At 57.8% G+C, this 23,406-nt stretch overlaps 1 protein-coding gene across 1 annotated transcript in view; it reads left to right on the forward strand.

Annotated features, from left to right (window-relative positions):
- The window catches only part of SPEG (SPEG complex locus), a 57,478-nt gene continuing 37,585 nt past the window's right edge, over positions 3,514 to 23,406 (forward strand). The window contains 6 exon segments of the mRNA XM_021074879.1: positions 3,514 to 3,892; positions 13,553 to 13,642; positions 13,725 to 14,061; positions 16,950 to 18,250; positions 20,715 to 20,858; positions 21,148 to 21,330. Of these exon segments, the coding sequence (XP_020930538.1) occupies positions 3,514 to 3,892; positions 13,553 to 13,642; positions 13,725 to 14,061; positions 16,950 to 18,250; positions 20,715 to 20,858; positions 21,148 to 21,330 (2,434 nt within the window).

Consider the following 23,406-nt stretch of genomic DNA (forward strand, 5'->3'; position numbering starts at 1 on the left):
CACGCTCCTCCGGGAGAGGGCGCCCGCGACCTGCAAGGGCCTGTGGCCTCCCTACCCAGGCCCAGGCACTCCTGCCCACACATCAGTAAGTGGACATTATGGACATTTGAAGAGGAGACGCACAGGCCACATCCCAGGCTCTGTGCCAGGCCCTTTTAAATAGTTAATATTCATTTAAATATTTAATATAATAATTTAAAGCCATCACAACAATGTAAGTCAGATCATGTAATTTCTCGGCTCAAAATCCTCTGAGATGACTTCCCGTTTCACTAGGAATAAAAAAGCCATGGCCTACAAGATGCCAGGTTATCTGGACCCGCTGCCTGTCTGACCTCATGTCCCTCCACTCTCCCCCCTCCTTCCTCCAGCCCTGCTGGCCTCCTGGAGCTTCTGGAACCCACAGAGCACATCCCATCTCTGCCTGAATCCATTCTGCCCAGACTTCTGCACTGTTTGCCTCCTCCCCCCTTTAAGGCTGGCTCCATTGCTCCCAGTGTGGCCAACTCCTATTACCCAGTTCGAAAATGCATGCCCCCACCACGCTCCCATCTCCCTTCCTCGGCTCCATTTCCCCACAATATCCATCTCCTTCTAATGGTCTCGATAATTTCTGTATTTCTTTACATGTGTTTGTCTTCTTTGAATATAAGCAACACGGGGGCAGGAATCCTTGTCTATTTTGCTCACTGCTCTATCCCTAGCGGCTAGCACAGTGCCAGGAATGTTTGTTGAATGAATGAATAAACCCTGAGTTGGGCTAGCCCCGTTTTGTAGATGAAGAAACTGAGGCTTTGAGATGTTAAGTGACTTGATCAAGATCACACAGTTGATTTATTCAACCAACCAGCTAACAGGCCAACCTTTGCAGGCTGCTACCACATCCCTCACTAATGCTGACGCACAGTGCTCTGAGGCTTTGGGTTACTGGTTTTTAAAAACTGTCTCAAATCCTTTGACCTTGGTGTTCCATCTGCTTATGATGTCTTCTCTCACATTTTTTTTCTTTTTTCTTTTTTTTTGTCTTTTGCCTTTTTAGAGCCAAACCCGTGGCACACAGAGGTTCTGAAGCCAGGGGTCAAATCTGAGCTGCAGTTGCCGGCCTATACCGCAGCTGCAGTAACGCCAGATCCGAGTCGTGTCTGCAACCTACACCACAGCTCACGGCACACTGGATCCTGAACCCACTGAGTGAGGCCAGGGATCAAACCCGCAACCTCATGGTTCCTAGTCGGATTCGTTTCCGCTGTGCCACAATGGGAACTCCCTTCCCCTACATTTTTACTTTTTAGGTTTCAATTCAGCAGCAGAGGTTGCCTGGGTTGGCGGAGGGGGTGTGGTTGACTACAAAGGGGAGGCTCAGGCCAATTTTTAGGGTGATAAGATTGTCCTGGGGTAGAAGATCCACAATTGTCTGCCTTCATCAAAACCAGGAGAACTGCACATCGCAAAGAGTAAGCTTCAATGTTGGTAAACAAAAGCCAAAAATTTCATTCCTCTAGGCTTTCGGTCCCTATAACACAATGTTTAAATGGTTTCTTCTCTGTCTTCACACAAACACAGACACAAGCACACTTTGACGTGGGTCTTTCAGAACAACGATGGGGGATGCGAATACCTTTCTCCATCTCCTAAGGGCTCCTGGATCTCCCTTTGGTTCCTCTCTGCCCTTCCCAGGCTTCATCTCTCAGGGCTCAAGGTCAGGCCTGGGTCTCTCACCTGGACTTTTGAAAATTTTTTTTAACTTTTTATCTTGAGACAATTGCAGATTCACATGCAATTATAAGAAGGGATACAGAGAAATCCTGTATACCATTTGCCTGATTTCCTCCCATGGTAACATCTTACGTAACCATAAGTACCATATCACAACCAGGAAACAGTCATTGATACAGCCCACCACCTTTCTCAGATTTTACATTTGTGCATCTGTGTGTGTGCATTTAGTTCTGTGCAATTGTATTACATGTGTCAATTCACATGACCACTGCTGGAGTCAAGATACAGAACTCTTCCTTCACAACAAGTGTCACTGGGACTTTTAAAAGCAGTAATGTCCTATCTTGATGTTTCTCCAAGTATACCTTAGATGCATCACAGTCCCTGGGCAACTGTATGAGGATTTCTGAAACCTCCCAAAGCCCCACACTGAACCTGCATGTCAGGGAGCGGAGCCTGGGAGCAGAGGCCATACTTTGAGAACCAAACGTCTAACTGGCCTCCTGCTTCCCCATCTTAAATCCACCCTCCATACTGGCTGATAGGGGGATCCTTCTAATGCTTTTTTTTTTTTTTTTTGCATTTTAGGGCCGCACCCACAACATATGGAGGTTCCCAAGCTAGGGATCCAATTGGAGATACAGCTGCCAGCCTATGCCACAGCCGCAAGCAACATCAGATCTGAGCCATGTCTGCAACCTACACCACAGCTCACAGCAATGCCAGATCCTTAACCCACTGAGCGAGGCCAAGGATCGAACCCAAAACCTCATGGTTCCTAGTTGGATTCGTTTCCGGTGCACCACGGTGGGAACTCCGGATCCTTCTACAATACAGCTCTAACTATATTATCCTACTGCTTAACGCCCTGCCGTGGCCCTCAGAGGCCATCAGGATAGACTCCTTAGCAAGCAAAGCCCTCTTGTCAGGCCCCACCTCTCACCTCCACTCATCTCACCCCAGGGTGGCCCAGCGCCTCCAAACTCCTCTGATTCTCAGCACACATCATCTATTTTCATCCTGCTCTGATTTTGGTCTTGCCGTTCCCTCTGCCTGGACCAGCCTTTCCCTCTTCTCTGCCTGTTGCAACTCTATTCAACTACTCATGTTTACAAATGATGAATTAGAGGTTGAGAACAGTTTGTTGTCACCCAGCAAGTAAGGGCAGGAGCCAATCCACCAGACTCAGTGCTCCTGGTCTTACTGTTCACCAGGGGCTGTCATGGAGCCTGGGGGCGGCTGCGGGTCCCTCTTTCCCAGGCTCTGTTCACCTCCACTTGGGCCTGCCTGTCCATCTCAGACGGCTCATCCAGGACCTCCTCTTTCTCTCCCCCCAGCCGCCTGGGGCTGGGAATCCGGGGCCTGAGAGGAGGGAGGAAGGGAAATGGGATGGAGCCCAAGGGTAACCCGACTCCATGAGTGGGTGGCGGAGGGGCGGGGCACACCACGGGGTAGGGGGCTTGGAACAAGTCCTCAGGGAGCCCTTTAAGCCAAGGCGGGCAATGGGGGCTCCTCGAGGCGGGGGGAAGGTGCAAAGTGGAGTCCAAGGCCCCTCCTCGGCTGCCCCCTCCCTGCACAGCTCCCTCGCAACCCGAGCCGGGGGGCCTAAAAATAGCCCCCGAGGCGCAACCGCCGGCCGCCCTGGTGACCTTCTGGGTAGCACAGGCCGAAGGCGGGCGGGCAGCAGGAAGGCAGGGCGCCGGCCCCCCAGGACTCATCTCCCAGGGCAACGTCCCCCGGGTGCCCCGCGGCCGTCCAGTTCCAGCGTCCCCCGCAGCCCAACTCGCAGAGGCCATGCAGAAAGCCCGGGGCACGCGAGGCGAGGACGCGGGCACGAGGGCACCCCCCAGCCCCGGGGTGCCTCCGAAGAGGGCCAAAGTGGGGGCCGGCGGAGGGGCGGTGGCCGGGGCGCCGGTCTTTCTGCGGCCCCTGAAGGACGCGAAGGTGTCTGCGGGCAGCGACGTGCGGCTGCGGGTGGTGGTGAGCGGGACGCCCCAGCCCAGCCTGAGCTGGTTCCGGGATGGGCAGCGCCTGCCCCCGCCGGCCCCCGAGCCCAGCTGCCTGTGGCTGCGGAGCTGCGGGGCGCGGGATGCCGGCGTGTACAGCTGCAGGGCCCAGAACGAGCGGGGCCAGGCCTCCTGCGAGGCTGTCCTCACAGTGCTGGAGGTCGGAGGTAATGGGGCGGTGGGGGCCGAGCTTGGCGGGGAGGGGAGCTCAGAGGTAGAGAAGGGTCCCCTGGGCCTCCTGGGGGAGGTACCTGTTCCTCCAGCCTTTTCCCCAGGTGCTCTGGCTTCTCAGCTATGCTGACCCCCGAAGCGCCCATCAAGAGGCAAGTGCAGGGAGAAAGGGGTGTCAAGGTAGAGAGGCTCCCCACGGGAAGGTCAGAGGTCAAGGGTCAGCCTCTGGTAAGCAAAGCCTGAGCCCCCTTCAGGCCTCTCTGGGAATTCCATAGTGGGACCCCCCTAATTACCCTGTAGGGAGAGGCCTCCTGGGGAAACTGTTTTCATCAGCAATTATTTCATCAATTATTTCATCAGATAATTTGGACATGAGCCCCTTACAGGGGCCTGCGTGTCTGAAGGAGGAGGGTCTGGCTGCCGTGTTGAGGGGTTGGGTCAGAACTCTTTGCAGTCCATTGCTAAGGCAGGTTGGTGTGGTCAGCACTGGGCTGGTTGCAAGAGGCCAGTGAGTGGACAAGTTTGAACAGGGTGCAGAGCATCAGAGGGTAGAGCTAGGATGGGGGGTGGGTGCCCCCAGGCATGTAAAGAGGTGAGTGTCTGAGAATTCAAATGCAAGAGAGTTCCCATCATGGCTCAGCGGGTTAAGAACTCCATGAGGACGCGGGTTCAATCCCTGGCCTCACTTAATGGGTTAAGGATCTGGCATTGCTGTGAGCTGTGGTGTAGATTGCAGATATGACTTGGATGGATCCTGTGTGGCTGTGGCTGTGGCGTAGGCTGGCAGCTGCAGCTCCAATTCGACCCGTAGCCTGGGAACTTCCATATTCTGCAGGTGCAACCCTAAAAAGCAAAAAAAAAAAAAAACAACCTACAGGCAAGCATGCTCGTGTGTACATGCCCATGTGTGCATATGCAGGTGCCTGTACAAGCTGTGCAGGGGTCTGATGCTACCAGCTGATGAGGGACAGGGTTTGTGGAGTTGGTATGGAAAGGGCATGAGCCATGCCTCCCTGAGGTTCAGAGGACATGGCAGGGCAGTGTTTGGGTCCCTGCCTGTGTGTGTGAGGGAGTGGTTGATGGTCCGAGGCAGAAGGGGAGGGGAAGGAGACGGGGCCCATTTCTCAGGGTCCCTCTGGGGCTGATGGGGTGGCCAGAGCTGAGTCTCCTTGGGTCAGTGTTGGGGCTTCCTTTTTGACTTCTTCAGTCCCTAAGCCAGTTCTTCTCTAGGCTGAAGACAGAGCCTCGGCAGACTGAGTCTTAAGAAATGGAATTCTGAGGAAACAGGCTGCAGCTGGGGGAGGTGACAAGGAGCTTGGGGTCACTGAGTCCTGGACATTTTTGGGTTTTTTTTTGTTTGTTTGTTTTTCTTTTTGGCTGTGCTTGTGGCATGTGGAAGTTTCCGGGCCAGGGATCCAATCCTTGCCACAGCACCGACAATGCTGGATCCTTAACCCACTGTGCCAGCAGGGGAACTCCTGTACTGGACATTTTCAAGAGGGAATTCTCACTTCAGCTGGGTAGTGTCAGGTAGGGGTACCTCCTTGGGGGCTGAGGAGGAGGCCCAGGGATGAAGGGAAAAGAGCAGCTGGAAGGCAAAGAAGGCCCCAGAGTGCAGCTGTGTCAGGAGCTGGAGCAGGGGCTCAGCCGCCCTCCATCAGCATCCCCACTCTCTCTATCCCTGCCCTGCCCACCTTCCTCTTCAGTGACAGAGAGGGCCAAGGCTGGCTTCTCTTGGTTGGCCTTACACCTGGCCAGGTACAGGCTTTCCCAGCCCCAGAGTCAGGGAGTGGGGCCATCCTGGCAGAGTTCTGAGCTGGGGAAGGATTAGACTCTTTGCTCTTCCTCTTTGCTCTGCTGGCTTCTGGGGCAAAGGGGACTGAAACCAGAACAGGGCCCAAAAGATAGATTGATGAGAATATGACTGGGAGGACAGAGATACTGGGCAGAGAGAGGAAGCACTGAGAAGGAGCGTGGTGGTGCTTGTTTGGAGTCAGAAAGGACCACAGAGAACCGCAGGTTCAAAGGCTGCCTTTTGCAAGTGAGGACACTGTGGTCCAGAGCAGAGGAAGCGGCCATAACTAGCTGTCTGCCCAAGGAGAAACAGCTAGTTATGACCATCCCAGAACTAAGAACTTTGTCCTTTTTTTTTTTTTGCCTTTTCTAGGGCTGTTCCCGCAGCATATGGAGATCCCCAGGCTAGGGGTGGAATCAGAGCTGTAGCCACTGGCCTACACCAGAGCCACAGCAATGCAGGATCCAAGCCGCATCTGCGACCTACACCACAGCTCACGGCAATGCCGGATCCTTAACCCATTGAGCCAGGCCAGGGATCAAACCCGCAACCTCATGGTTCCTAGTCGGATTTCTGCTGCGCCACGACGGGAACTCCAAGAACTTTGTCCTCTTGATTTGGGCTCTGGGGGCTTTTTAGCACTTCAGTTCTGGAGGGAGGAGAGAGAAAAGGGAGTGGGAGCTGTCTGCTGTACGGAGAGTAGGCCCATTCTGGCCTTTCTGAAGATAGGCGCCGCCCAGCCTGCCTGAGTCTCCTAAAGTGTGGAGAGTGACAGGATGCTAGGGTCCCCAGCCCCTCCGTTACCTGGGTGGCATGGTGGGCAGAGCTGAGCCCTGGCTGGGCAAACCTAGCCAGAGGCCAGAAGGATGGTCTCCAGGCTTCTCTGGTGGAACAGGACCCTGGGTGCTGGGGGACTGAATTGGGGACCTTTTGCCAGTCATGTTAAAACAGGAAAAGGGTTGGGCTGCAGCAAGTCACATCTGAGAAGGTTTTCATGCTGGTAACTCTCAAGAGCGGCTTTATAATGAAGATTAATTGGTAATAATTTCTAGTAGTAATTCATAGTATTATGAATAGCTACTATGCTGTAGTTGCCAGGCAACCTGCTATCATATCCTTTGCTGTATGACTTAAGTCCCACAGCAATCCTAGGGAAACTGAGGCCCAGAGGGATGAAGTGAAGCATCTCGGTTGTACTGATGGGAGGTGGCAAGCCAAGGCTGGAAGCCTGGGTCTGTTCCACTGCAAAGAACCATGTGCTTAACTACTACGCCCCTCCCACGTGACTGGCCTTTGCTTTGGTGATGTTGGGGGACTGACTGGGTGAGTCTGGCTTCCTCCTCTTCCTATTGGCCGCCCTCCACCAGTCCCTGCCCATTGACAGGTCCTGGTCAGGGGCAGCTGGGCCAGCAGCTCAGCTTGGCTCAGCCTTACTCATGGAAAACTTTCCTGGTTGGGATCAACACAGGAGGACTTCAGGGTTCTCGAGGAAGCCCAGCCAGGACCTGGCTGCAGAGGGAAGGAGGCAGTTTCCTGGCTGGGATGGCTGCCTGGCTCGGCAAGACGGGGTGATGCTAAGGTTCCTGGCACTCCTGAAGTCTGAGATGTTGGCTCAGGGATGGAGGATGTTGGCGTGGCTTGGGGATGCTGGGGCCTTAAGACAAGTGGACTGCAGCTGGAGAGTTCGGAGAGTGGGAAACAGGAGGGTGGGATTTGGGGTGCAGAAATAAGGAAAGAATAGAAATAGTGAAGATGGCAGAGGTGCAGGAGACTTGGAGAATGTGTGACATGTATAGAGCATCCGGTCTCATTTCAGTATTTAAACTTCTAACTCTCGGGTTACTGTTATGACCGTCATACATAGGAGAAAACTGGGGCTCAGAGAGGGAGCTTACCCAAGGTCACGTGGCTAGGGAGGTGGCAGAGCCAGATCTAAAAGCCAGGTCTCCAGGTCTAGGACCACAGTGCCTGTCCTCAGAGAGAGAAGCTGAGGGCGGGGGCACAAGCAGGGTTTGTCATCATAACCATCCTTCCGTCAATGTCCCCAAAGCTGTCTTCTGCCCCAGTCTCCAAGACCAGCAGGCATTCCTCTTTCTCAAAACATCAGGCTCCCACGTGCCTGGGCTCAGGAGCCACGTGCCAATTGAGTGACCAGAACAAGCGTCACCCTCAAAGCTTGGGGCTTGTGTGGCTGGAGGGGGAAGCCTGCACTGTAAGGAGGAGAGGGCACAGCCAAGGGAAGACGCAAGCTGGTGATGCTCGCCGAGTTTGGCATTTAGAAGGCTCGTAGCCAGGATGGTGCCAATCAGAAGGGCCAAAGGTCAACCGATGATAGTGACCCATCCAGGGGACTTGAAGGCATGGAGAGGAGAGATTAGAGAGAAGGAGAGGCATCAGTTTAGCAAGGGCGAAGTGGGAAACATACCAGGAATGGCGTGGAGGGAGATGCTGCCCTTGTCATCTTTTTCACCTGGAATGTGCAGAGGTCCAGATGCAAAGCCGCAAGGAAACAAGTATGGAGCTGGGACTGGCTAGTGGAGCATGTCCCATCCCATCATGCCAAGTCCGACTCAGGGAGAGGAGGAGGGGGCAGAACTGGAAAAGTGGGGAGCCCTGGGAGGCAAGAAAGGGAAGAACAGGCCATAAAGTCAGCCAGGACCCAGGCAGGAGAACTTTCCTAAAGCCAGGCAGGCCCTCCCAGGAAGATGCCAAGTGGAAAGTGAGACAGTCACTTCTCCAGCTGTTTCTGGAAAGGGGTCTGGGTCAGGAGAGAAGGGAGGAAGGCTGGAGAAGGAGCTGCTCCAGGAAGATGTACAATCCCCATCGCCACCACCCCTCATCCTCCCCGGCCCCAGCTCTGTCACCCCCTCCCATGTGCATTGAGTGTTCCCCTCCCATGTGTATTGAGTGTCCCCCTCCATCCCCGTCCCTGTCCCCGTGCTTGTCACTATGCTGGACACTTGAGATTTATAAGGGGAGGCCATTCTGGTGAGGTACTCAGGTTATATGCAGTAAACATAATACATACGTGAAAATTAAATAATACATCAGAACACAGAGCAGGGTGGGCAGGAGGAAGGACCGGAGAAGACTGAACCGAGGCAGGAAAGAGAGGAGAGCGGGTATCTGGCTCAGAGGTGGGTGTGCGTAAGTGCTGAGACATGGCATGATTTGGGTTTTTCTCTCTCTAAGGGGAAATGCTGGCAGGGCAGAAGGTGGAAGTCTGGTTTGGGGAAATGACAGGGGGGCCCAGCTGCCCAGCCTTGGAGGGAGTTGGGGGCATCCTGGGGCCGGCTAGGGGAAGCCCACCCTGAGAGCCTACCCCAGGCCAGCCCTGTGTGGGTGAGCAGCTCAGGCCCCGTGCAGTAACCCAGAATCTCATGGGCCTCTCCTCAGCCCAGCTGTCCCATCACTCACGCCTGCTGCCCATTGGTTATTTTTGCTACGGAATGTGCCAGCCCCTCGGATTCTCCTGGGGAACAGGGGCTCAAGTTACCCCCTCTCCTCAGCTCCCCCATCTGTGAGTGGGTGTGTTTGGGGGTGGGCAGGGAAAGCGCCGGTGCATGGCCACAGTCCTCTGGCTGGAACTGACATGGACACACACGTGTACCCTCTCGTTGCACGGCCCTCAGCGTGGGTCTATAGGTACAACCTCTGCTTCTGGGGGTCTGGGAGACAAGACCACCTGTAGGCACCCAGAACGTAAAAGACATGACCTCAGACTTTAAATAAAGGGCCACAAACTCTTACAAACTCAAATAACTTCAGGAGCCAAGTAGAAACAAAATGATCAGGGTGCTGTTGTTAGCAGCAGAATCTGAGCATGCATGCTCCATTTAAAATATTGTGCAGCCCGAACCAAACTCATTAGTTGGCTCTGTATTTATTTTGGACCCATGCTTTAAAGAAATTAAGTTAGGAGGACCTGGTGACGCATCTGCACATGAGGCTTTATGGCACAGTGGCCAGTAACTCGGCCACAGTGCCTGGGTTAGAACCCCAGCTTTCCCATTTATTGGCTCTGTGACCTTGGGCAAGCAACCTCTCTGTGCACAGATTAAGGGAGTTCATTCATATTAAGTGCTTAGCACATTGATCAGTACCTACTAGGCATGCCCTCGGTGTTAACGGCAATGATTTAGTCGTCACATCTCAGAAACCAAGATTGACACGACTTGTGCATTCTGGGGTGGGAATTCGGATCTGGGGCACACGCAGGCACAGAACCCGCGTGGCTTTGGCTACATGATAGGACCTCTCTGAACCTTAGACATCTGCCAATTTAATGGAGTCAGTTCATAAGGGTTTCAAGCTCACGGGGTTGTTGTCAATGACGGAACATTTATAAAGTATGTGGCACTTAGTAAATGCTTAAGAAACTTAGTTATAGGGATTGTTGGCGGTGGGTATGTAGAGTTTTGTGTGGGCAAAACGTGCACGATACCAAATGTGAGGAGGACAAAAACGTTTGGTGAGCGCGCTTATCTCTGAATGAGATGGCGGGTCGTATTTGCGAATAGTAAAAGTGGCACTTTAGCTCGTGTGTGTGTGTGTGTGTGTGTGTGTGTGTGTGTGTGTGTGTGTGTATGCCAGGGTGCAGGGACAGAGTATGGAACTCAAGGGCCTCTCTGGCTTTCCAGAGTGGCCCGGAGACTTTTGCTTTCTGGGTCCTTGTCACCAGGAGGACCCTTGCCCTGTGTGTGACCTGGGCGCCCCCACCCGGCGCCGTGGCCCTGCGGAGAGTTGGGCACTGCCTGGCACCGCGAACGCGTGCGCATGTTTGTGGAGTGAGCCAGTGGAGATGCGGCTGACCTTCCAGAGCCGCCCCGAGGGAGGCGGGAGGGGGTGGCGTGGACGCCCGCTTTAGGCGGCCAATGAGAGAGGGGCCCGAACTCTCCTAGGGGCCACGGCACCCTCCTCTGTGCCTCAGTTTCCCCATGTGCCCGGGGCCTGGGAGGCAGATGCAGGGTGGGGGGGCCGAGAGGAAGGTGATCGCCGCCCCAGGGTGCGCAAAGGAGCGGACGAGGGAAGGGGCGCCAGGTGGGGTGCGGGCTGGCGGGGGAGGGGCGGGCTCCGGCCACCGCCACCGCCGCCGTCGTCGCCGCCGCCGCCGCCGCCGCCTTCCCCCTGCCCGGGCTCCCGCCGCCCCGAGGCTCCTTCCGCCACCGGCGCCGGCCCCCGCCCGCTCCCCGCCTCGCCCCCGGCCCCGCCTCCGACTCCGCCCCGCCCCCGCCGGTCCCCTCCTCGCCCGGCCGCCAGCGCGGCCCCCTCCCCCGCCATGAAGAAGCTGTGGGTGAAGAAGCGTTTCCAGGTGAGGGCTCCGGGGGCGGGCGGCGCCGGGAGGGGGCAGGAAGGGCTGGGCGCCCCGGAGGGAGGGCGGGTCGCCGCGGCCGGGCCCCGGCGGGGGGCGCCGGAGCCGCGCCTGCCCCACCCTGGCAGCCCGGGCCCCGGGCTGGGCGCGCTCCGGGGGGCTCCTCGGCCTGCGTCGGGCCCATTCCCGAGCCCCAGGGCAGACCCTCCCAGCGTCCGCGACCCCCCGCGACCACCCGGGAGGGCCCCGCGGCAGCCCTCGGCGTGGAGCGCCCACGGGCTTCCTTGCCATCTCGTCTGCTCTCGCCTCTGCCCAACCCCGGGCCCTCGCCGGCTCGCCCCAGCCCCCCGCTCTGGAGCCTTCCATCTTCCGGAGCTCCCGAAAGCAACGCGCAGGGATCCGCGCTGAGCTCAATGCATTCCCCAAGCCCTGCCCTGTCCTCCGCGGACCTGGGCCTCCTTCCAGCCTTCGTGAGGCTCTGGCCCTTTGGGGGACCTTGCCCTCTGCCCCCTCATCACCTCCCTGCCCGCTTGACACCTATCCCAGGTATCTGTCCTTCCCCCAGCAGAAATCTGTGTCCTCCTTCCATCTCCTAGTCATCCAAGCATCCCCCCCGCTTCACATCAGTCAGCCTCTATCCTGGGGGTGCCGCTCAGGTCACCGGTCCTCTGTCCATTACAAGTCGCAGCGTTTTGACCCTTAGTCCTCTTCTCCTTCCTCCCCTGCTCCTCCCTAGAGCCGAGCTGGAGCTCCAGCTGGGAGGGCTGACAGGCAAGGAAGAGCAGAGACATTCCCTAAAGGGGAAGCTAGATGCCCTGGGTCTCTGTCCACAACCCCCACCCCCGGTGGCCCCTGGAATGAGCTTCTGTTTGATCTAGAGGTTTGCGCCAGAAGTATAGGAGCGAGCCTTCCCCTCAACAACTCATTCTGGCTTTTCTCTTTCAGAAAACCGGCCACTCCCGCCGGGCCTTTGGCAGACTCACCCATGGTGCGTGGACCATGGGCTCTCTGCTCTAGCCCATGAGCACTCCTCCTCCTGGTCCATGTCCCTCCATGAGGCACCCAGGCCTTGAAGACAGCCCATGAGATGGGGGAACCCCACATGCCCACACTCACCCACCCACCCACCTAAGAAAGCCCCTCGTATCATATAGCAGAGAGAGGACCTAGCAGTGGGGGTGGCGGGTCACTGGCACATCCCATCACGGGCCCGGACTTACTGTTCTCCATCTGTGGGGCCAGGCGGGTGTGAGATCGGTGCCATGCTCTGGCAGCCAGTCCATGGCTCTTGCTTGTCATGGCACTCAGGGAGAAACTGAGGCACAGACCCTGCCGGAATTGGGGAAAGTTAAAAAATGTGCCCAGGGAACTTTGCTCGTAGCTTGACCACTGGGCATGTTTGAGGGCCATTCAGCAGTAGACGAGAGGGACTGGGAGGAGGGTGCCTGTCACATCATGATGCACAACAGATGAGGAGGTTTGAGGTCCAAGCACAGTGCAAATATTCTAATAGAGGGTGGGCCTGACCCTAATGGGGGGCCTGGGTCTGTGGCTGGGCCAAGCCCAAGCAGGGGTGTGTGTGTGTGTGTGTGTGTGTGTGTGTGTGTGTATACACGTGTGTGGCCAGCGAGAGCACCAGTGAAAGTGCCAAGGTACAGAATCACTGGGTGGTTGGAATAACCCACCAAAGTGCATGGGCTCCCAGGGGGAGCCCACAGGCAGTCAGTGAATGAGAGATGCTTTGCCTATCCCAGGTGTCTCCCCCCCACCACCTCAATCCCATCCCCACAGGATGTCTCTGGGCACTGGGTAGCCTCATGGTCCCTCTGTCCTGCCTGCCCACCATCCCTACCCCGCAAACGCTCTGATAACAGTCTGTCCATGTCTCTCTCCTGCTGCTCCTATGGAAGCGAAGTTTTCCGCTCCTGCAGAAAGCAAAGTTACGGTAGGAAACTGGCTCCTGCCCTAGCCCTCCATCCCCCACTTCCCTGCCCGACCCTGGCCTCTCCTCACCCTGCCTCAGCTGCACCCTGATGTGTTCCGGCTGGTTTGGGGTGGAGGACAGGCTGGCCCTGCGGCTGGTCGAGTGCCCTGACAGTACGACTCTGAGGTGACTCCCCTTTGTTCCTGGGGTACCGGAACCCATATTGTAGAGCTTTGAAACCTAGGACCTTGCTTGGGGGGGGGTGTCTGCACAGAACTTAAAGCACTCCATTGACAGGGGAGGAGGGGGAGGGGCTGTGGCCCTGCAGTTCATAAAGTGGCCAGGAGGGGGTACTGTAGGTAGCTTTGAGGGCACTACCAAGGAGGCAGGGGCGAGGAGCCAGGGGCCTAGAGATGGAGCTGGGGGGACCGGCACGGGAGGGGTTAGCCTGAGCTGCCCAAGATGGGCAGCGGGATGTGGGGAGCAAAAGGAGGGGAGGAGATAGGTGCTGGAAGCCCTCCCGGTGGTGATCCGGAGCCGACTGTGGAGGAAGCAGGAGGTGACAGAGGGAAGAGTTGGAGGCAGAGGGAGCAGAGCCCTGCCCACACAGACCCCTTCTCCTCCAGACTCGGAGACGGGCGAGGATGACATCAGCGATGTGCAGGGGACCCAGCGCTTGGAGCTTCAGGATGACGGGGCCTTCAGCACCCCCACGGGTGAGCTCTCTGGGGCGCTCTCAGAGCCAGCAGGCAGCCTGCCCACGAGAGGTGCCTTGCTTCACCGTGCTCCTTTCTCTAGGGGGCTCCGACACCCTGGTGGGCACCTCCCTGGACACACCCCCGACCTCCGTGACAGGCACCTCAGAGGAGCAAGTGAGCTGGTGGGGCAGCGGGCAGACCGTCGTGGAGCAGGAAGCGGGCAGCAGGGGTGGCACCCGCCACCTCCCGGGCAGCCCAAGGCAAGCACAGGCAACCGGGGCCGGGCCACGGCACCTGGGGGTGGAGCCGCTGGTACGGGCGTCTCGAGCTAATCTGGTGGGCGCAAGCTGGGGGTCAGAGGATAGCCTTTCGGTGGCCAGTGACCTGTATGGCAGCGCCTTCAGCCTGTACAGAGGACGGGCGCTCTCGATCCACGTGTAAGTAATGGCCTCACCTGGGCCCGCACTGTCCCACCTCACCATGCTGTCCTGCACTGCCCCTCACCGCTCGTCCGCCTCCACCCCATGTCCCCGGCGCCATCCATCCTCTGTGCACTTCTTCACCACCGCCCCCCCCCCCGCTTCTACTCCTGGCCCCAGCTACCCACTCTGTCTTCCCACATGGCTCCATCCTCCTCCTGTGCCATCACCACCCACATCCTTCTGCTCCCACCTGTCCTGGCTCACTGTGCCATCTCCATGGTCTCGTGGAGCCCTCTCTCCCTTCCTTGTCTCCTCCAAGATCTCCAGTCTACCCCGGGGCCCTCTCCCTCCTTGCCCATTCAGGCTCCAGTTGTCCCCAGGATCCCCCCCCACCCCACCCCCCGCCTCGGGGGCCCCCTCCGTGCCTGCTGTCTCAGCAGCTGCTGCCTTTTCATCTCTCTGCACATTCCTGTTCCCATGTGGGCCTTTTTCTGGGAGGAACGGAACCTTTCCGCGCAGCAGCTCCCGGGAGAGCAGGCGGGAGCAAGACCACAACCAGGAGACAGAAGAGAGCGAGGTGGTCAGGGGGTAGAGGGAGCCAGGGGCCTGGGAAAGGCGGGGGTAGGGGGCGGGGGCAGGGAGGGTTGGAGTGGGGCTGGGGTGGAGGCAGAGGGCTTGGAGTGGTGGAGGTGGGGGCATGTGAGGATCTTGTGGGAAACACCCGCCCGAGGGTGGGGTTGAAGGTTGTCCTGGTAGGGGGTGGTGAGGAGCGGAGGTGTTGGAGTGAAGCTTTGGAGCCATTTTTGGAGATTTGGGGCTGGCAGACACGGCAAGAAAGGAGTGCTCTAGTGGAAGAGGGGAGTGGCTGCTGAGAGAGGTATTGGGGGGCATTTGGGGAGCTGAGGGGGCCTGATTTGTGATGGGCATGGTGTGCGTGGGGGGGGAGGAGAAAGAAGGGGCCCAGTGCGGGGAGGTCTTTTCGAGGGTGGCTGAAGTGGCTAGAGGTAGGCAGGGGAGAGGCCTGGGGCAGGCCCGCGTAGGTGCCTTTGCTTTATCTGGTTGACGGTAGCCAGGCACTCCCGTGCCCTGGACTTGCCTTTTCCTTCTCTGCCTTTCTTTGCCAGGCCTCAGCCTGAGCCTGGGGTTGCTATGGCAACTTCCGAGGAACCCATTTCCTTAGTGATGTCTGTGGTACAGAAGCTGGCCTGGCGCTCAGAACTGCCAGCAAGAGGCCTGCTCTGCTGTCCCCAGTTTATCTCCATGCCTCGCCCAGCTCCCACAGGCCATTCCTCGGGGACTTTGATGTCCCTTCCCTAGAGGAGACTCTGTCTCCCAGCAGGTGGCTGGCTGAGATTGCATCTTCCCTTGTCCCCAACCCCCAGTCAGAGGCGAGGTCTCACTCTAGGCAGTGACCCAGGTAGTTTAAAACATCCTGACACCTGGGGCGCCCCTAGAACTTCTGCTCGTGGCTGGTACCCTACTATTTCTCCTTCCTTCTGTGCCCCCAGAATCCCAGAAATTTTGGAGGGAACAAGGGCTCAGGTGTCAGACTACCTGGGTGTTTCTTTCTTTATTTTTTGGCCACGCCTGTGGCACGTGGAAGTTCCCAGATTGAACCCGCACCACAGCAGCGACCCAAGCCGCTGCAGTGACAACACCAGATCCTTACCCTGCTGTGCCACAGAACTCCCTACTGGGATTTTTAATTCTAGCACCAACAATTTCCTAGCTGTGTCACTTTGGAAAGGTATTTCGCCTCTTAAGCCTCAGTCTCTTCACCTGTAAATAGAGATAGTAACAGTCCTAGCTCAGGGATTGTTGTGAAGATTAAATGACTCAATGCATTTTAATCATTCAGTACAGGTTTGGCACACAATAAGTACTCAGTGAGCTATTTCATAAATTTTTATTAAGCTCTAACGTGTCAGGTATGAAGCTAATATCTCAGAGCCCTTTTCTTGTTAATCGCTATGTCTGATGTGCCCCCAAGTGTTCAGATGGGGGAAACCGAGGCCCAGCTCTGAGGCACCAAAGGTCTGGAGGTGAGAGAGGCCCCCTGGGCTGAGCAGCTCTCCCCTCCACCCTGCTCTCCTCCCACAGCCACTCTTCACAGCCACAAAGCAGTGATTTCGAAGCTGAGTTAGTTCTGAGCATACCCCTATGGGGAGCTTGTGTGTTTCTCAGGGCGGTTTCTAAGCACTCAAGGTAACTTTCCCAGGGGCCAGACAAAGTCAGAGGCCTTTACTGGGGGCAGACTGATCAAAGGGAACAGGAGCCCGGGTATCCTTGTCTCCCACCTGAGGGACCCCAGCTGCTACTTGCTGCATCCTGTCAGTACTGGTGAGGGGCTCAGGGCTGAGGAGGTGCTAGGCAGCCCCAGGGATAAGGGCCCTGCTCCTGGAAGACTTGTGTCTGTTCTTCCGGGGGCCACAGTGAAAGGGGTATGTCCTGCTTTGGATGGGCAGGGCTATGGGGGCCAGCTGGGGACAGGAATGAGTGGGAGGCTGCATTCCTGAGAGGGCCCCTCCCCGTCCAACCTTCCTGCCTTCCCTCACCACTTCATCCTTCGGGTCCCAAATCTCATTCTTTTCTCTCCCACCCCTCAGTTCTGTTTCTGCTGTTTCCCAGCTTCCAGGGCTGGGGGGAGGGGGCTGGCCAGAGCCCCTGGGGCTGCGTCTGTACCTGGACCCAGCCACCCGTCCCATCTTCCCCGGGCCAGAGCCGCCGGCCTCTCCCCAGCACCTGCTCTGGCTGTGCCTTCCTGGTGGCGGGGAGGGGGCGGAGGGTCTGGCCCATGTCACCCCCAAGCCTTCCCAGCATGTTCACCGCCCAATTCCCGCCACAAGCCGAAGGTCCTGGAGGGGAGCCGCCTGAATTTTCTGCCCTTCGTCTCGGTCCTGCAGCAGCGTCCCTCAGAGCGGATTACACAGGGAAGAGCCTGACCTGCAGCCTCAACCGGCCAGCGAAGCCCCCCGTCGCCCGGCCCTGCCGCCTCCCTCCAAATCCGCGCTACTGCCCCCACCGTCCCCTCGGGTGGGGAAGCGGCCCCCGCCGGGACCCAGCGCCCAGCCCTCGGCCACTCCCACGCCGCCCCACCGGCGCACTCGGGAACTGGTGCCGCCCGAGGACGCCGTCGCCGAAGAGAAGCGAGGGAAAAAGACCAAGTCGTCGGGGTCCTCGCTAGCGGGCACGGCGGAGTCCCGGCCCCAGACACCCCTGAGCGAGGCCTCGGGCCGCCAGTCGGCGCTGGGCCGCTCGCCGAGGCTGGTGCGTGCCGGCTCTCGCATCCTGGACAAGCTGCAGTTCTTCGAGGAACGCCGGCGCAGCCTGGAGCGCAGCGATTCGCCGCCGGCGCCGCTGCGGCCCTGGGTGCCCCTGCGCAAGGCCCGCTCGCTGGAGCAGCCCAAGTCCGAGGGCGGCGGACCGTGGGGCACGCCCGGGGCCTCGCAGGAGGAGCTGCGGGCGCCGGCGGGGAGCGTGGCCGAACGCCGCCGCCTGTTCCAGCAGAAGGCGGCCTCGCTGGACGAGCGCACGCGGCAGCGCAGCCCGGCCTCCGACCTCGAGCTGCGCTTCGCCCAGGAGCTGGGCCGCATCCGCCGCTCCACGTCTCGGGAGGAGCTGGTGCGCTCGCACGAGTCCCTGCGTGCCACTTTGCAGCGCGCCCCGTCCCCTCGAGAGCCCGGCGAACCCCCGCTCTTCTCCCAGCCCTCCACCCCCAAGACCCCGCGGGCCCTGAGCCCTGTCGCCGCCCAGCCGCCCCCTCCGAGCGCCGCGGGGAAGCCCGGGGATGAGCCAGGGAGGCCCCGGAGCCGCGGGCCAGCGGGCAGGACGGAGCCGGGGGAAGGCCCGCAGCAGGAGGTTAGGCGCCGGGACCAATTCCCGCTGACCCGGAGCAGAGCCATCCAGGAGTGCCGGAGCCCGGTGCCGGCCGCCACCGCCGATCCCCCCGAGACCAGGACGAAAGTCCCCCCGGGTCGCAAGCGGGAGCCCCCGCCGCAGGCCGTGCGCTTCCTGCCCTGGGCCACGCCGGGCCAGGAGGGCGCTGCTGTGCCCCAGACCTTGGAGAAGAACAGGGCGGGGCCTGAGGCCGAGAAGAGGCTGCGCAGAGGGTCTGAGGAGGACGGTCCTTGGGGGGCCTGGGACCGCCGAGGGGGCCGCAGCCAGGGCAGAGGTCGCCGGGCCCGGCCCACTTCTCCTGAGCTCGGTAAGGCCTCGGGGAGGGTAGAGAAGGTGCTGAGACCCCAGTGGGAGAGCGTTTGGGAAGAGAGGGTGCGATTTCCCAGGGGCAGCAGGGACCCAGGTTCCCGCCTGAGCGAAGGATTGTGAAAGTGTCTTGTGTAGAACCTGCCGGCTGGGGAGGCAGAGCGTGAGAGTGCTTTGATGGAGACTGCATGGCCCTGAGGTTTGAGCAGAGACCCGGTCCGCTGTGCCTGCCCTAGGCCTGCTGGGCTCAGTAGCCTGCTGAGCAATTGGGTCAAGAACCTAGTTCCCGTCGTGGCTCAGTGGTTAACGAATCCATGAGGTTTCGGGATCCATCCCTGGCTTTGCTTAGCTGCCCCGTGAGCTGCGGTGTAGGTCACAGAAGCGTTTCAGATCCCACGTTGCTGTGGCGCTGGCCTAGGTTACCAGCTACAGTTCCAATTAGACCCCTAGCCTGGGAACCTCCATATGCCATGGGTGCAGCCCTAGAAAAGATCAAAAAAAAAAAAAAAAAGAACCTAATGTTGCTTGGAGCTACTGGTGGAAACTTAAGGAGCCCCTGCGCACCCTACCTCTCTGTGGGGAAAGGGAGGGAAGTCTGGCTAAGTAAATAATTGGTTAGGGAATTCCCTGGTGGCTCAGAGGATTAAGGGTCCAGCAACGTCACTGCTGTGGCTTGGGTTACTGCTGTGGCATGACTTCAATCCCTGACCCCGGAACTTCTGCATGCCTCAGGTGTAGTCAAAAATAATTAATGATAATATGATAAATGATTGGTCAGGTTTTTGTTACAGGTGAGCTTTGGTTCAGCCAGCTCTCAACTCTGACCTCCTCATCCTGGCATCATCCCTTGACTCATTGTGGCTTCTAAGATCTGACCCCGCCTCCCTTTGGCCTCCTCTTTCCCATCCTTGAGTCCCCACCCTGCATGGCTGAGCTGACTCTGGTCACATGGCAGCCTGTGTGTTGTCCTTCAGTCTTCCCGTGGGTGGTGGCCAGTAGCCAGAAGGCCCCTGCCCCTGACTCTGCTCAACTGAACATCAGCTTGGGGCTCAGTCCTGGAGCGAGACAGGGGAAGCCATCCTCGGTTCGCTCCCACCCCTGCTGCTTCCCTAGGCCAGATACCTCTACCCACAGTTCCCAGGATGCTCTGTCAGTGTTTTTGGTTGCAGTTACCACCTTGTATTTTTTTCATCACATTGTTTTTCCCTTAGTGTTACTGCCTCAAAATCTTTAGAGATGATAAGACACCTGTTCATCTTTCTGCTAGCCGCATTATTGGGTATCCACAGCTATGTCCCAGGCATTGTGTTAACTGGGCACTTAGGAATGTCACTTTATTTTAATCTGTATGCCAGCTCTGCAAGATGTTGGGTGTCATTTATCAGTTCCATCTTACAGATAAAACTGAGACGTGGAGATTATCTAATTTGCCCAAGGTTACATAGCTAGAAAACTGTGTAATTGGGATCCTCACTGCTCTTTTGGCTGCATCCGCTGTGCTTTGTCTAGCTTATAGAATGTCAGAGTTAGAAAATACCCAGAGACTGGGAGTTCCGTCCTGGCACAGTGGTTAATGAATCCAACTAGGAACCATGAGGTTGTGGGTTCAATCCCTGGCCTTGCTCAGTGGGTTAAGGATCTGGCATTGCCATGAGCTGTGGTGTGGGTCAAAGACGCAGCTCGGATCCCACGTTGCTGTGGCTCTGGGGTAGGCCAGTGGCTACAGCTCCGATGAGACCCCTAGCCTGGGAACCTCCATATGCCGTGGGAGCTGCCCAAGAAATGGCAAAAAGACAGAAAAAAAAAAAGAAAAAGAAAAAAAAAGAAAATACCCAGAGAGAGCCACACCAGTGGAGTTTTATGATCTCTTTGTGTATACACGTATTCTGTAAGCGGGGACTGCATCTTCCTGTTATCCCGGTACCCATACAGAGTATGCAGCAAGCACGGCGTTACTCTTTGGTGAATGGAAACAATCAAAGCTCATCTTCATGAGGCCTCTCGGATGGCTACTGGAAGCACCTGCTGCTTCCTCTTTTGAATCCAGGGGCATCACTAATTTGACAGTTCTCCACGTGTTGCTTTCATGTGCTGACACTATCATAGCTTAAGTCTTGGGTTGCTACTGGTTTGTCATCTGTCTGGAAGCTTGTAAAGTCTTGTACCTTTCAGAGCACCTTGAGCAGGCCTGATCTCCCATCCTCGGTGGCTAGTTTGTATAAAGACACATGCAGCACAGTCCCTGCCTTCCTCCAGAAACATAAACTACTGTAGATTCCCCGCTGCCCTGTCCTGTTTGAGAACCCTTTTCTGTCTTCCTTTATTTCCTATCTTGGGACATTCAGGAGAGAGACCCTTGGCCCCCCAACCCCTGCCTTCTACAGCACCCCCCCCCCCCAGTTTGCCCTCTGAGTCATCCCCACAGGAACCATGTCCCCTTACTCTGTCACCCATGTCTCTGGCAGAGTCTTCAGATGACTCCTATGTGTCTGCTGGAGAAGAGCCCCTGGAGGCCCCCATGTTTGAGATCCCCCTGCAGAATGCAGTGGTGGCTCCGGGGGCAGATGTGCTGCTCAAATGTATCATCACCGCCAACCCGCCGCCCCAAGGTGAGCTCCCCTGAGGTTGAGACAGAGAGGGGAGTTTCCTAAGTGGGAGGAGGAGGGTGGGGTGTCGGGAGGAGATCATGTGCTCCAGGGAGCTGGAGGGACTCCTGTGTGTGTGTTAGGGGAGCTTTCCCAGAATCCCCCCAGAGAGGGGAGGGCAGGTTGCGCCTAGGTGACTGAAGGGCAGTCCTCAGCATTCCCTAGGGTGGGGAGGGGAGTGCTCCGGGCTTGGTGTCGGGTAGGGGGAGATTTGCCCCAGGGGCAACCCTGTCACCTCACTCCCTCCCCACAGTGTCCTGGCAGAAGGATGGGTCCTCGCTGCGCAGTGACGGCCGCCTTCTCATCCGGTCTGAAGGCGAGCGGCACACCCTGCTGCTGCGGGAGGCCCGGGCAGCCGATGCTGGGAGCTACACAGTCACCGCCACCAACGAGCTGGGCCAGGCCAGCTGTGCTGCCGTGCTGGCCGTGAGACCTGGTAGGGAGCCTTCGGGCCCTGGGGGCCAGGTGGGGTGAGGAGTGACCCTTCCCACTCCCATTCGGGAGCTCCAGCTCTCAACCAGTGTGCAGTCTGTTCTCCTGGGCCTGCTGCTCTGGTGGAAGCATTTTAAATGGCCCTGGCCTCAGGGCAAGGGTCAAAGTCGCAAGGCGCACGCCAGGCCGGCCAATTCATGAAGTCATTGAGATTTGTGTTCAGACATCCTCTAAGTGCCATTCTCCTGTGGCGTTTCCCTGAACAGGGCAAATTATCCGTTAGTCTTGGAGAAAAAGAATCTCCCAGCCCAAAGGGCTTAAAAGCCATCACGAGTCTTCTGAGGGCACTTCCTCTCTGGAACAGCCAGCCTCCCCAGTAAAAGGAGATGCTTTTAAATGTCACAGGCCTCCCCGACTCCCTCGCTTCTTCTGTTGAACCCGGAGCCCTAAAGAAGGTGTAGCTTAGAGGACCTCTCTGAGGCCGAGGCTGCCTTGTTTTCTATTTTTGTGAAAGTCGTCTCTTAGTGTCTCCCTCCTTTCTTTGGGTTTAAGCCCAGTTTCTTTCAGGTTCAGGGCTGGGCTGGACCGGTGTCAGTGTGCATGGCCAGTTCAAGTCCTTCAGGGTGCTGGGCCTGACAAGGTTCTGGTCCTGAACAGTGGGGGTGGAGGGAGGTGAGGCTGGGTAGAGGGTGTTCCAGAAGGAAAAAAAAGGAAAGTCGCAGGTCCGACCCTGGAGGCTGTCACACTGTTGGATGATGAACCTAGCTCAGCAGACTTGGGTTGGAGGACAATGCAAGGCAGATAAACCCGGTGCCTAGAACAGCTGAGTGGTCAGTCCAGGTTGTGGGATGCTGGGCTGAGAGACATCGGAACCCCGAGGAGCGTGGGGACGAGACCCGCGGGGGGAGGGGCTGGGCATGCCTGGAGGGGGAACAGCACACACTGTTCCGTACCTTGCTTTTGGCTCAGTGCTGCCGGCGACGCGATTACAGAGCCTGCTTTGCTGTGGTCCCCGGGGCCTCGGCACCTTCACAGTCAGGGAGCTGGTGCTGGTATCTGACCAGAGGCCCCGGCCTGCATTCGATCCTGTGGGCTGCAGGTGTCTGGCTTTGCAGAACTGTGGGTCTTCACCTTCCTTAGCTTATCTAGCCCTCCCAGGAGCCCGTGTGTTGGGCTTTCTTTTTCTCCTCGCTTCTCCCAGCACGCTGAATCATACCGTCCCTCCGCTGCGTGCTTCCGGCCTTCCATCACCTCTGGGATCTGGCTTCTGACTCAGCTTCCAGCTCCCCTCAGGGGGCCCAGGCCTGGCTCCAGGACTTGGGTCAATACCTGGCTTGGGCTGAGATTTGGCAAGGGGTGTGTGTGGGGGGTGCCCCAATACTGGCTCGGGGCCATTCGGGAGCCTTTTAAGGTTGGGAAGGAGACTCGGGGCAAGGCAGCTGTCAGCACTTGACTGGGAGTTCTGTGTTCACCACGCCCGAACCTCTCTGCACTTCGGCTTCCTCATTTGTAAACCAGAGACAATTATACCCTCCTCGCGAAGGAAAGCAAATGTGTGAACGAGCTTTATGAACTGTAAAGCTGTAGACAAACGTTAGCTGTTGGCGTTATTGAGGGGTGATGTGCACAGGAGCGAGGGTTTCCACGAGCCTCCAGGGAAGCTGCCTCTTCCTCTTCTGCCCTTTTTCTTCCAACTGTCTGTGCCTTGGGGACTCCTGCCCTGCCCTTGCCGGGTCTGCTGCCCGCGGCCCCTCCATCTTTCCCAGCCCCTGGGTCCTCAGCCCATTGCAGCATCTCTGTGCCTTCTCCACCCCAGGGAGCCAGAAAGGCTCACCGCATTAGTCAGTGGCACCAGGCGTTTCAGCCAGAAAACAGCTCCCGTAAGTCAAGCCGGCTGGAGGGCCCCAGGGCTTGAGGGGCAGACACGTGAGTCTAGACTGGCCGTGGTGGAGGAAGCAGATTTTCTTACCCTACAAGGCGCTGTTTGGTCCACAGCAGCTGGATGGGGGCCAGTGGACCCAGAGAGCAGCAGGAGTGGGCGGAACCAGTGGGTGGCACGGACATCTGGCAAGGGAGGGGG

Source organism: Sus scrofa, chromosome 15, assembly GCF_000003025.6.
Source record: "Sus scrofa isolate TJ Tabasco breed Duroc chromosome 15, Sscrofa11.1, whole genome shotgun sequence".
NCBI classification, from domain to species: Eukaryota; Metazoa; Chordata; class Mammalia; order Artiodactyla; family Suidae; genus Sus; species Sus scrofa.